The 15,040-nt window shown below is 43.7% G+C and overlaps 1 protein-coding gene across 2 annotated transcripts in view; it reads left to right on the top strand.

Annotated features, from left to right (window-relative positions):
* Window positions 1–498: 498 nt before the first annotated feature.
* LOC126210555 (arylalkylamine N-acetyltransferase 1-like) overlaps window positions 499–15,040 on the top strand; it is a 168,869-nt gene continuing 154,327 nt past the window's right edge. For both annotated transcript variants that reach the window (XM_049939814.1, XM_049939813.1), the window contains exon 1: window positions 499–764. In XM_049939814.1, coding sequence (XP_049795771.1) covers window positions 699–764 — 66 coding nt within the window. In that variant the 5' untranslated portion in view covers window positions 499–698. The remainder of the gene's footprint in view (window positions 765–15,040) is intronic.

Below are 15,040 nucleotides of genomic sequence, written 5' to 3'. Positions count from 1 at the left end.
TCTCAAACTTCCAGTACCACTTAATTATCTGCTTCCGCGCGTGAAAGCTCAAACGCACGTCCGCCATGTTGCAGTTACTTCCTTACCACTGCTGCCACCTGTTGAAGAAACATAACATTACTCTCTCACAGACATTTAACCTTGTAGAACGGGAAATAAATTGTCTATGACAGTTCAAAGTGTGTATACATTTTTTTGACGCACCCTGTATATTACATACATGTAAAAACACGTATATAAAAACACACATATAGTCCAAATCAACGTCGTGTTAATATTTCACAGCGTTCGGTCAAAAACTTTAGGAAGTTTGAGATTAGCAACTTTTACAATTTCTGTATAATTACAAACTCAGATGTTCGTTTGTTAGCTGGCTGCCGAATTGTTCTTCCGTGCACGGCCGCCAGGGGCGCTGACTTCGGCGAGCGGCGCCCGCGCGGTGCATGCCGGGAAGCGGCGGGCGGACGACGCCGGCAGACTTGCGCGTCGGCGGGCGCCGCGCACAGAGCACAAACACGCGCTGTCCGTCGCGCTAACCGTTTCCGTCGCGGCGCACGACAGCGACGCAACAGGCGTTCGGTAACAGAACGCGTCCCTCTCTACCGGGCATTCGCATTACACGCACAGGAATCTCTGTCAGCTTCCTACGCTCTCTGTGTGCCCTCTACCGCCGTCTGCAAGAAGAATCATCGCGAAGCATGGCTACGCAAGTGTTCGAGCAGCAGCCGCACGATGTCTTCAAGCCGGTATCGTGGGACATTAAGGTAAATTAACGATACTGCGATATTCTACGAATGCAGTGACGCTACATTCTAAGATCCAAGTGCAGTGCGTAACCTATTTGTATATAATTCTACATCTACATCTACGTTTATACTCCGCAAGCCACCCAACGGTGTGTGGCGGAGGGCACTTTACGTGCCACTGTCATTACCTCCCTTTCCTGTTCCAGTCGTGAATGGTTCGCGGGAAGAACGACTGCCGGAAAGCCTCTGTGCGCGCTCGAATCTCTCTAATTTTACATTCGTGAACTCCTCGGGAGGTATAAGTAGGGGGAAGCAATATGTTCAATACCTCATCCAGAAACGTACCCTCTCGAAACCTGGACAGCAAGCTACACCGCGATGCAGAGCACCTCTCTTGCAGAGTCTGCCAGTTGAGTTTGCTAAACATCTCCATAACGCTATCACGCTTACCAAATAACCCTGTGACGAAACGTGCCGCTCTTCTTTGGATCTTCTCCATCTCCTCTGTCAATCCGACCTGATACGGATCCCACACTAATGAGAAATACTCAAGTATAGGTCGAACGAGTGTTTTGTAAGCCACCTGCTTTGTTGATGGACCACATTTTCTAAGGACTCTCCCAATGAATCTCAACCTGGCACCCGCCTTACCAACAATTAATTTTATATGATCATTCCACTTCAAATCCTTCCGCACGAATACCCCCAGATATTTTACGGAAGTAACTGCTAGAAGTGTTTGTTCCGCTATCATATAATCATACAATAAAGTGTCCTTATTTCTATGTATTCGCAGTACATTACATTTGTCTATGTTAAGGGTCAGTTGCCACTCCCTGCACCAAGTGCCTGTCCGCTGCAGATCTTCCTGCATTTCGCTGCAATTTTCTAATGCTGCAACTTCTCTGTATACTACAGCATCATCCGTGAAAAGCCGCATTGAACTTCCGACACTATCTACTAGGTCATTTATATATATTGTGAAAAGAAATGGTCCCATAACACTCCCCTGTGACACGCCAGAGGTTACTTTAACGTCTGTAGACGTCTCACCATTGGGAACAACATGCTGTCTTCTGTTTGCTAAAAACTCTTCAATCCAGCCACACAGCTGGTCTGATATTCCATAGGCTCTTACTTTATCAGGCGACAATGCGGAACTGTATCGAACGCCTTCCGGAAGTCAAGGAAAATGGCATGTACCAACTGTTAACTTCGTGGTTGCGTTTGATTTATTTTGTCGCCAATGCCTGAGACCTACATACATCATCAGCTAGATGAATTATTTATTTATTTACATGATTATGCCCAGGTAAGGAGCACGTCTCAACTTACTTTGCTGATGTAGTCGCTTTCTTCTTCTCCCAAAATACCTTCATCTTCTCACTCTGGTTTCTTTTACCTTCTTCTGTGTATGTTCTCTTAAACGATAACACTTGAATTAGCTTTAAAATGTTGCTTGGGATTTAAAGTTTTAAATGCAGCACTGTACTGTGGAATTTTGTTTGTGATGCCTATTTTCGCAAACATCTTTTTCGAATTTAGGTATCCATTTCTTTTTAATATTCATTGAAAGGACAAGGTAGAGAATTCTTTTGGTCACTCTATTATCATTGATTCTGAGAATGTGTCCATAAAATATGGATCTTCTTTTCCTGAAAGTGTCCGAAATTTTTTCCAAATTATGATATAACGCTCACTGCATAAATGAGGTGGTAGATGGTAGTATTATCGGTAGCATTCGTAGCATTGGTAGGGAAAGAAACATAAATAATATGTTATAGACTAGAACCGACTACTTCGGTTTGTTTTTTGTTTGTTTTGCACATAATTAGAACTGCACATCATTTAATGTTAGTTCACTGTGTATTTTGTATCCTTACAAAATACAAATTGCATTTTATAAGGGATAAAAATTAGGTGATCGTCTAAATTCCGCGCTTTTATGTAACCAGAGCAATTACGAGCATGAAAAAAACTATGTAGTTATTGTTGTTATTTTGTACTTAATAAACGTCCTTCATCATGGTCAATGGCAAGAGTTTTCTGGCATTACTCATAGATGCGGAAGTTGTTTATGAATATCGCAAACATTTTTATATGGCCTCGACGAAGTACTGAAGCCATGTTTGATGTGTTTTCGTATAGCGTTTTTTTAAATTTGTATCCTTCCTGAGGAAAATGCGTTTTCTAGCACTCTATGGTAAATAAATTTTAATTTTTACTACAGAATGCCTGTGTTTCTCGTTACAAATCAACAATTTTCGAGTATAATCTGAATTAAACATTGACTGTTTATTTTTGTGACGGACTGGAGAATAACCATGTAGAATAAAAATGTTACGCAGGTTACGCAGCCCCACATGTATCCTCATTCACTCTGTAGATGATTCACCTCTTCCGGTTTCCAGAGGAACCTAGTAAGACACTGGTCGCATACGCAGAGAAAGAGATTGAAATGTAGTAACGCCCAATAGGTATGCAACATACCTAACATACAGGTAACGCGGTTACGATGTTAACTGACCACGAACACTAGGGAACCTGCTCTAGTCTATGCTTACTTACGGTAGTTTTACAACTCTAGTTGTATTCTAGCTCCGAGACGGTAATGCTGAATAATACTATGAAGCTGCGTCAGACACGTAATCATCAACATACCCTCGCTGAATTCACTACAAATACTTCAGTTATTTCTGGTATAAATTGGAATGAAAAAAAAAAAGAATTTTTCAGTGAAGTTAAACTGCAATGTTTCTCTGGCAAAGACTCTCCGTGAACCGAAGAGAGAGATCTCTACATCAACGGACATACTCTGCAAACGACTGCATGGTGAATGGCGGAGGGTACCCTGCACCACCACTAGTAATTTCCTTTCCTGTTCCACTTGCAGATAGAGCGAGGGAGAAATGGCTACCTATATGCCTCCCTAAGAGCTCTAATTTCTGGTATCTTTCCTTCGTGGCTCTGACGCGCAATGAACGTTGGGTGCAGTAAAGTCGTTCTGCAGTCACCTTGAAAAGCCGATTCTCCAAATTTTCTCAGTGGTATTCCATGGGAAAAAAAAACTTTTCCTTCCCTCCAGGGATTGTTACTGAGTTCCTGAAGCATCTCCGTAATAATCGCGTGTTCATCGAACATACAGGAAAAAATCTAACAGCCCGTCCCTGAATTATTTCGCTGGCCGATATGCCCGAGCGGTTCTAGGTGTTTGAGTCCGGAAACCGTGCTGCTGCTGCGGTCGCAGGTTCGAATCCTGCCTCGAGCATGGACGTGTGTGATGTCCTTAGGTTAGTTAAGTTTAAGTAGTTCTAAGTCTAGGGGACTGATGACCTCAGATGTTAAGTCTCATAGTGCTTAGAGCCATCTGAACCATTTTTTGAATTCCTTCCTTTCATCTGACTTGCTGGAGATCCCAAATACTCGAGCAGTACTCAAGAATGGGTTGCACTACTCTTCTGTACGTGGTCTCCCTTATAGATGAACTACATATTCCTGAATTGCTCCTAATAAAGCGAAGTCGACAATTCGACTTCCCTCCTACCGTCCTTATCTGCTCGTTCAACTGAATAGTGCTTCGTAACGTTACGACCACGTAATTAGCTGATGTAAATGTGCCAAGCAGTACACCGCTAATGCTGCATTCGATTGTAACGGAAATTTTTTCGTACTCATTTGCGATAACTTACATTTTTCTACGTTTAGAGCAAGCTAGCATTCAACGCACCAATTACAAATTTCCTTTAAGTCACCTTGTATCATCTTACAGTCACTCAACTTCGACACTTTCCTGTACACCACAGCATCATCAGCAAACAGCAGCACCCTGTCCTTTAGATCATTTATAAATGATACATTTTCACTATTTTGCACTTAATTTATTTCTTTGTCGATATACATCGCTATTTTAGCTTTTTAGCTATTCACCAATTAAATACACGTTACAGCACAACTGTATTATACCAACATTACAGTTTACACAACGAACAGTTATACCGAGTATGCTGTTAATAGATAACATAGCATTGTCGTCATTTCTAATTTACTTACTCTTAGTACATTTCAACAACATTATATTCAGTATTTGATCATGCATGTGTTGTCAGGTTAATGTTACTTATGTGATGCGTCACAATAACAACATAATATAACATGTCGGTTGCAGGTTGTCAACGATTTTACTACAGGACCAATGATAATTCTGCAATGTCGATTCATATATTGTCAAATAATTAAAATTATGTTATTATGCTGTGATATTCAATGTAACTAATTTCGAAGGACGATAATTGTATGTTACCTACATTGTCCCCCCATGAACCATGGACCTTGCCGTTGGTGCGGAGGCTTGCGTGCCTCAGCGATACAGATGGCCGTACCGTTGATGCAACCACAACGGAGGGGTATCTGTTGAGAGGCCAGACAAACATGTGGTTCCTGAAGAGGGGCAGCAGCCTTTTCAGTAGTTGCAGGGGCAACAGTCTGGATGATTGACTGATCTGGCCTTGTAACATTAACCAAACCGGCCTTGCTGTGCTGGTACTGCGAACGGCTGAAAGCAAGGGGAAACTACAGCCGTAATTTTTCCCGAGGACATGCAGCTTTACTGTATGATTAAATGATGATGGCGTCCTCTTGGGTAAAATATTCCGGAGGTAAAATAGTCCCCCATTCGGATCTCCGGGCGGGGACTACTAAAGAGGACGTCGTTATCAGGAGAAAGAAAACTGGCGTTCTACGGATCGGAGCGTGGAATGTCAGATCCCTTAATCGGGCAGGTAGGTTAGAAAATTTAAAAAGGGAAATGGATAGGTTAAAGTTAGATATAGTGGGAATTAGTGAAGTTCGGTGGCAGGAGTAACAAGACTTTTGGTCAGGTGATTACAGGGTTATAAATACAAAATCAAATAGGGGTAATGCAGGAGTAGGTTTAATAATGAATAAAAAATAGGAGTGCGGGTTAGCTTCTACAAACAGCATAGTGAACGCATTATTGTGGCCAAGATAGACACAAAGCCCATGCCTACTACAGTAGTACAAGTTTATATGCCAACTAGCTCTGCAGATGATGAAGAAATTGATGAAATGTATGACGAGATAAAAGAAATTATTCAGGTAGTGAAGGGAGACGAAAATTTAATAGTCATGGGCGACTGGAATTCGTCAGTAGGAAAAGGGAGAGAAGGAAACATAGTAGGTGAATATGGATTGGGGGGAAGAAATGAAAGAGGAAGCCGCCTTGTAGAATTCTGCACAGAGCATAACTTAATCATAGCTAACACTTGGTTCAAGAATCATAAAAGAAGGTTGTATACCTGGAAGAATCCTGGAGATACTAAAAGGTATCAGATAGATTATATAATGGTAAGACAGAGATTTAGGAACCAGGTTTTAAATTGTAAGACATTTCCAGGGGCAGATGTGGATTCTGACCACAATCTATTGGTTATGAACTGCAGATTGAAACTGAAGAAACTGCAAAAAGGTGGGAATTTAAGGAGATGGGACCTGGATAAACTGAAAGAACCAGAGGTTGTAGAGAGTTTCTGGGAGAGCATAAGGGGACAATTGACAGGAATGGGGGAAAGAAATACAGTGGAAGAAGAATGGGTAGCTCTGAGGGATGAAGTAGTGAAGGCAGCAGAGGATCAAGTAGGTAAAAAGACGAGGGCTAATAGAAATCCTTGGGTAACAGAAGAAATATTGAATTTAGTTGATGAAAGGAGAAAATATAAAAATGCAGTAAATGAAGCAGGCAAAAAGGAATACAAACGTCTCAAAAATGAGATCGACAGGAAGTGCAAAATGGCTAAGCAGGGATGGCTAGAGGACAAATGTAAGGATGTAGAGGCTTTTCTCACTAGGGGTAAGACAGATACTGCCTACAGGAAAATTAAAGAGACCTTTGGAGAGAAGAGAACCACTTGTATGAATATCAAGAGCTCAGATGGCAACCCAGTTCTAAGCAAAGAAGGGAAGGCAGAAAGGTGGAAGGAGTATAAAGAGGGTCTATACAAGGGCGATGTACTTGTGGACAATATTATGGAAATGGAAGAGGATGTAGATGAAGATGCAATGGGAGATAAGATACTGCGTGAAGAGTTTGACAGAGCACTGAAAGACCTAAGTCGAAACAAGGCCGCGGGAGTAGACAACATTCCATTAGAACTACTGATGGCCTTGGAAGAGCCAGTCATGACAAAACTCTACCATCTGGTGAGCAAGATGTATGAGATAGGCGAAATACCCTCAGACTTCAAGAAGAATATAATAATTCCAATCCCAAAGAAAGCAGGTGTTGACAGATGTGAAAATTACCGAACTATCAGTTTAATAAGTCACAGCTGCAAAATACCGACGCGAATTCTTTACAGACGAATGGAAAAACTGGTAGAAGCGGACCTCGGAGAAGATCAGTTTGGATTCCGTAGAAATGTTGGAACACGTGAGGCAATACTAACCTTACGACTTATCTTAGAAGAAAGATTAAGGAAAGGCAAACCTACGTTTCTAGCATTTGTAGACTTAGAGAAAGCTTTTGACAACGTTAACTGGAATACTCTCTTTCAAATTCTGAAGGTGGCAGGGGTAAAATACAGGGAGCGAAAGGCTATTTACAAATTGTACAGAAACCAGATGGCAGTTATAAGAGTCGAGGGGCATGAAAGGGAAGCAGTGGTTGGGAAAGGAGTGAGACAGGGTTGTAGCCTCTCCCCGATGTCATTCAATCTGTATATTGAGCAAGCAGTAAAGGAAACAAAAGAACAATTCGGAGTAGGTATTAAAATACATGGAGAAGAAGTAAAAACTTTGATGTTCGCCGATGACATTGTAATTCTGTCAGAGACAGCAAAGGACTTGGAAGAGCAGTTGAACGGAATGGACAGTGTCTTGAAAGGAGGATATAAGTTGAACATCAACAAAAGCAAAACGAGGATAATGGAATGTAGTCAAATTAAATCGGGTGATGCTGAGGGTATTAGATTAGGAAATGAGACACTTAAAGTAGTAAAGGAGTTTTGATATTTAGGGAGTAAAATAACTGATGATGGTCGAAGTAGAGAGGATATAAAATGTAGACTGGCAATGGCAAGGAAAGCGTTTCTGAAGAAGAGAAATTTGTTAACATCGAGTATAGGTTTAAGTGTCAGGAAGTCGTTTCTGAAAGTATTTGTGTGGAGTGTAGCCATGTATGGAAGTGAAACATGGACGATAACCAGTTTGGACAAGAAGAGAACAGAAGCTTTCGAAATGTGGTGCTACAGCAGAATGGTGAAGATAAGGTGGGTAGATCACGTAACTAATGAGGAGGTATTGAATAGGATTGGGGAGAAGAGTAGTTTGTGGCACAACTTGACTAGAAGATGGGATCGGTTGGTAGGAAATGTTTTGAGGCATCAAGGGATCACAAATTTAGCATTGGAGGGCAGCGTGGAGGGTAAAAATCGTAGAGGGAGACCAAGAGATGAATACACTAAGCGGATTCAGAAGGATGTAGGTTGCAGTAGGTACTGGGAGATGAAGAAGCTTGCACAGGATAGAGTAGCATTGAGAGCTGCATCAAACCAGTCTCAGTACTGAAGACCACAACAACAACAACCTACATTGTCGGGAAAAAATCGCAACACCAAAAAATAATTAACGTCGATTAATGAAATTTAGGAAATACAGTTGTCTAGGTAACAGATTTGAGTGGTTAACATTTCAAGATCACAGGTTAATGACATCGCGAGATACGCCACTGCAGATGTGAAGTGCTGCTACATTAATAATCAGCATAACCGCCAAAATGTTGAATGCAAGCAAGCTAACAAGAATGCGTTGTGTTGTACAGGTGCCGGATGTCAGTTTATGGGACGGAGTTCCACGCCTGTTGTACTTGGTCAGTCAGTATAGGGACGAATAATGCTGTTTGTGGGTGATGCTGGAGTTGTAGTCCAATTATGTTCCATGCGTACTCGACTGATAACAAATCTGGTATGAATCTTCCTTTCAGATTAAAACTGTGAGCCGGACCGATACTCGAACTCGGGACCTTTGCCTTTCGCGGGCAAGAGATCTACCGACTGAGCTACCCAAGCACGACTCACGCCCCGTCCTCACAGCTTTACTTCCGCCAGTACCTCGCCTCCTACCTTCCAAACAACAAGGCAAAGGTCCCGAGTTCGGGTCTCGGTCCGGCACACAGTTTTAATCTGTCAGGATGTTTCATATCAGCGCACACTCCGCTGCAGAGTGAAAATTTCATTCTGGAAAAATCCCCCAGGCTGTGGCTAAGCCATGTCTCCACAATATCCTTTCTTTCAGGAGTGCAAGTTCTGCAAGGTTCGCAGGAGAGCTTCTGTGAAGTTTGGAAGGTAGGAGACGAGGTACTGGCGAAAGTAAAGCTGTGAGGACGTGGCGTGAGTCGTACTTGGGTAGCTCAGTTGGTAGAGCACTTGCCCGCGAAAGGCAAAGGTCCGGAGTTCGAGTCTCGGTCAGGCACACAGTTTTAATCTGCCAGGAAGTTCATAGATGTTAAGTCCCATAGAGCCATTTGAACCATTTTTGTAGAGCATGTTTGGTTACAACAGTGGTATGTGGGCGTGCGTTATCCTGTTGGAAAACTACCCCTGGTACGTTGTTCATGAATGGCAGCACACCTGGTCGAATCACCAGGCTGAGGTACAAATTTGCAGTGAAGCGAATTCGTATGACAGCTCCCTAGATCATAACTCCAGGTGTAGGTCCAGTTTGTCCAGCACGCAGACAGTTTGGTTGCAGGGGCCCTCAACTGGCCTCCTTCTAACGAGCATACGTCCATCACTGGCACAGAGGCAGAACCACCTTTCATCAAGGAAGCACAGCTCACCTCCACCCTGGCCCGCTATGAGCTTTCGCATGGCACGCCTGACCAGGGAAGTACTTGGTCTCGAACAAACAAAAATACACCAAAATCGTGTGAGAAATAATGTAAAGGTCTCTTATTGCACTAGTGATACTCCCGCATCTGCAAAACTCTGCAGTCCTCCGTTAGAGGCCTCTGCGTATGCCATGCCACATTGCCCACTGACCTGCCGGTACGGCAGTCGGGACCAGTAGGGACGGTGCAGTGTGCCTCTCAAGTTGCGTTTTGTAACATTATTTGTGTATGGAAGCGTCAGATGGCTCGGCGACTGGTAATCAATCCTGCTAATGTATTGCGACTGGTTGAGATGAAGTTACGAAAAACCCTTCTTCGTGAAGATGGTATTGGTGTAGAAGACGAATCATTCGCATGTTTTCTGGTATCTATTATAGTGCAGAAATATCGGCTTAAGTTAGAAACAGATACAGTTGTAACACTAACACATAATGATGATGATAGGGATGATAATGAGGAACAACTCATTGCAGACGGCAGTGCTACGGCAAGTGCGGGAAGAGGCGATGGAGGCAGTGACAGTGAATACCAACCGTCTCCCAAGAAGAAGGTTAAAGTTGCAGGTATCATTACGGCGCTTGATGACAACACACTGGAGAACATGTACGATGATTATTACGTAAGAGGTTTCGACACAGACGACAAGCTTCTGGAAAGATACCCTAAACTGAAGTCTAAAAGCAATATTAAAAACATACTGGATTACGTGGCAAAGAAAAGAGAAGGAAATACAGTTTTCAAAGGAAATCGTACACTGCTGTTCAAGACCATCAAGGAGCGTGTAATGGTGAAATTCGATGAAGTGCGAGAATGCGGTTCCGCCCTTCATTATTGGCATTTACAACATTTGGCATTCGACGTAGTCAGAAATCTCGGGTGTACAAACTTTACAGCTTCTCTAGGATTTATTACTAATTTGAAAAAGGACTTTAGGATAAAATCACGCCGTATCACTATGCTCCAAGCACGAAAAGATAAGGAAGACGAAGAAGAGCTGATTGAAAGAGCTCAAACGTTTGTTGCTGACGTCAGTGAGCATATCACGAGAGAAAACATCGATATTAGTTCTGTACGGAACTGTGATCAGAGTCAGTTCAACTATGAACTTTCTTGTGACAGAACACTATCCATGAAAGGGGAGAGAAACACTGTCGCGATGTTGCAATCAGTTAACTGTGCAACACATAGTTACACGATCGATGTTGCTATATCAATGGACGGACGACTGGCAGACAAACTCTATATTTGCTTCCAAGAATCCAGTGGAAAGTTTGGACCCGCGTGTCAAGGGAAATAGAAACGCGGTGCCCTCCAAATTTCGTCGTCGCTGCAAGTGTGAGTTGGAAGATGACGAAACAACATCTGAAGACGTTTTTTCTGTCAGTTTTGAATCCACATTTGTCGAGAAAGTCATTAGTACTTTGTGACTCCTGGTCTGGACATAAGGATGAACGAGTACTACTGGAACCATCTGGCGGAAAACATGTAGATTTAAAAATCATTCCGCCTAAAACTACAAAATATGCACAACCTCTGGATGTGTATTTCTTCAGGCAATATAAAATATATGCCAAGAGAATAACAGACTTCATTAAACTACGTTCCAGTAATATGCAGCCGAAATTGCACGACAGATTCTTTATCACGAATATGCATTCTGTCATTTACAATCAGTTATCTGCGGGAGTATACAGACCAATGCTTCGTTCGCGTGGCAGAACGCTGGCTACGATATTGGTGAACCAGTGAACAACGTCAAAAGTGTCATTGACGTTGCGTTCAACACTGGTATTACAGAATGTGCAAATACGCCATGCGATCAACTTGCATTTCTTCACTGTGCGTTTTGCAGTCATTCGTATTGCTCGGAGCATTTTATTGACATTCCGCATTTACATTTATAGTTAAGATTGCTGCATTGCGTATGGCGTCTACAATTACATCTACAGTGATATCTAGAGCACGACTGCAGAGTTTTGCAGAAAAACGACACACACCAGCACATTCAGAGGTACACAATGCTCCTGTAACCAACCGTCCATACAGATCTGCTTGTTCGAGCCCAAGTACTTTCCTGGTGAGTCGCAAATGGTGGTGGTTTGGGATCTGTTGAATGCAGGCTACACAGCGTCTGGTTCGGAGCTCTACTTGAAGTAGCCGACTTGTAACAGTTCGTTGTGTCACTGTGGTGGCGACTGCCGAACACGACGGTCTTCCCTCTCGGTAGTACCATGGGGTCATCCGAAGCCCGGTCTTCTTGCGACCGTACATTCTCTTGACCACCGCAGCCAGACATCATATTCAGTGGCTACATTCCTGCCAAGTCTTCCTGCGATATCGCAGAAGGAACGTCCAACTTCTCGTGGACATCGGTCTAACTCAGTGAGGTGTTGATAGCGCCTTCTTTGTCGTCTTGAAAGAATTCTTGACTAACTACAACTCACCTTGTCCAGTCGCAAAGGTAACTGACGCTCACGAGCGGTACCACGTGTATTTAAAGCAAAACTAATGCTTCTTAGTGCGACTATAGAGCAGACTTCATCATTCAGATGTAGAAACATGCCTACCGACTTTTGTTTATGTTGCACATCTCCTTCTTGGTGTTACGATTCCTTTCCGTCAGTGTATTAACAGTACACTACGTACAGCATTTCACATTTTTTTCACTACACTACTTTTCCCATCACAGTTTCTATAGAACAGTAAGAGTTATCTGGAAGAAATTACACTACCGGCCACTAAAATTATTACTCCAAGAAGAAATGCAGATGATAAACGGGTATTCATTGGACAAATATATTATACTAGAACTGACATGTGATTACATTTTTACGCAATTTGGGTGCATAGAGAAATCAGTACCCAGAACAACCACCTCTGGCCGTAATAACGGCCTTAATACGCCTGGGCATTGAGACAAACAGAGCTTGGATGGCGTGTACAGGTACAGCTGCCCATGCAGCTTCAACACGATACCACAGTTCATGACGAGTAGGGATTGGCGTATTGTGACGAGCCAGTTGCTCGGCCACCATTGACCAGAGGTTTTCAATTGGTGAGAGATCTGGAGTATCTGCTGGTCAGGGCAGCAGTCGAACATTTTCTGTACCCAGAAAGGCCCCTACAGGACCTGCAACATGCGGTCGTGCATTATCCTGCTGAAATATAGGGTATCGCAGTGAGCGAATGAAGGGTAGAGCCACGGCTCGTAACACATCTGAAATGTAACGTCCACTGTTCAAAGTGGGGTCAATGCGAACAAGAGGTGACCGACACGTGTAACCAATGGCACCCCATACCATCACGCCGGGTGATACGCCAGTATGGCGATGACGAATACACGCTTCCAATGAGCGTTCACCGCGATGTCGCCAAACACGAAAGCGACCATCATGATGCTGTAAACAGAACCTGGATTCATCCGAAAAAATGACGTTTTGCCATTCGTGCACCCAGGTTAGTCGTTGAGTACACCATCGCAGGCGCTCCTGTCTGTGATGCAGCGGCAAGGGTAACCGCAGCCACGGTCTCCGAGCTCATAGTCCATGCTGCTGCGAACGTCGTCGAACTGTTCGTGCAGATGGTTGTTGTCTTGCAAACGTCCCCATCTGTTGACTCAGGGATCGAGACGTGGCTGCACGATCCGTTACAGCGACGCGGTTAAGATGCCTGTCATCTTGACTGCTAGTGATACGAGGCCGTTGGGATCCAGCACGGTGTTCCGTATTACCCTCCTGAACCCACCGATTCCATATTCTGTTAACAGTCATTGGATCTCGACCAACACGAGCAGCAATATCGCGATACGATAAACCGCAATCGTGATAGGCTACCATGCGACCTTTATCAAAGTCGTGATGGTACGCATTTCTTCTCCTTACACAACAACGTTTCACCAGGCAACGCCAGTCAACTGCTGTTTGTGTATGAGAAATCTGTTGGAAACTTTCCTCATGTCAACACGTTGTATGTGTCGCCACCGGCGGCAACCTTGTGTGAATGCTCTGAAAAGATAATCATTAGCATATCACAGCATCTTCATCCTGTCGCTTAAATTTCGCGTCTGTAGCACGTCATCTTCGTGGTGTACCAATTTTAATGGCCAGTAGCGTATTTCAAATTAAATTTGAAGTTCCCTTTGCGACCTGCCACACGAAGATTAAATATTTGGAGTATATTGCGTCTGCGATCTACATTTCACGAAATCGTTATGAATGTAGTTGGTTGATATTGCTGAGTGAAGACTGACTGTGGTGTTAAAATATGAGGTTTGCAGAATTTATAACTGTTTTTAACGGCACTATTTTCGGTGCGCCTATCTTGCTTTAAATAAGGGCATGAATTACAGGTCATAAACGTTATAATTTTCAAATGTGTGTTTAGTGCCATAAACCACCTCGCATACGCCGAGGCCTGTTACCTGAGGTTTCTCAACCACACGTCTACTCTAAAGGATTCGAACCTGCGCCTGTAGCGCCTAGAACCGCTCGGCCACTCCGGCCGGCTCGTCTAATTACGCAGTTATGAACTACGCCATTGTTTTAGACGAACATGTACATTTTCAGTCTGAGGAACGTTATCTTTAATATAAGAATCTTCTTCTTCTTTTTCTTTTGCCGCCGTCCCGTACCTACACAGGATTTGGCAACGTCAATATTAGAGAACAGCCGGAAGGCCTTAAAATCGACACCACGTTAACCCCCCCCCAGATGGAATCCTCGTGTTCCAGCTGTCTGCCTGTTGTGTTACCCACGTGAAAGTGTACGAACATTTTCTAAATGTGTGTGAATCGTGTAACTAAAGTGGGACGTGGGTACCAGCCCAGTATTCACCTTGTCAGATAAGGAAAACAGCCTAAAAACCTCGTGAACACCGGGCTCTCGTCTTTAATCTGCCGAGAGGGTTCAATCCGGGGCCTGGCACGCCTGTCCGAATTCCAGAAGCGGCGTGCTGACGGGCACGGCTCTACGGGCAGTTTTCTAGTGTAGGACTGCTACTTTAAGGTTCCCGTGCGGAGCTGAGCTGGAGCAGCACCACCATGTGGTAGCCACATTACCCTCGTTCCACCAAAGGCAACTTCTTCCAGCAGAGGATGCAGTGTCACCTGCAGAGATGTACAGAAACTGTGTGTACAGTAGATCAGTGGGAAGGAAAGGGAAAGGGTGGGTGGTGGGAAACTAGCGACTTTCAGCCACACAGGGCACTGTGGAAATGCAATGGCGAAAGGTGAAAACTTGTGCCTCACCTGAACCCGGATATACCGCCTCTCATGTTCAGTTGCCTTAACTGCTTCGCCCATCCAGACACGGTCCCCGACCGACTCAAATTTCCAATGTCAAGGAGCCATCACGTTTTCACAGTATGTATAAAAGTAGTGTTTGTTCTGTCAGAT

The sequence above is a fragment of the Schistocerca nitens genome, chromosome 10 (genome assembly GCF_023898315.1).
Source record: "Schistocerca nitens isolate TAMUIC-IGC-003100 chromosome 10, iqSchNite1.1, whole genome shotgun sequence".
In the NCBI taxonomy this organism is placed as follows: domain Eukaryota; kingdom Metazoa; phylum Arthropoda; class Insecta; order Orthoptera; family Acrididae; genus Schistocerca; species Schistocerca nitens.
Note: the sequence above shows the minus strand (reverse complement) of the source record. Positions and strands in the feature narration are given on the sequence as shown.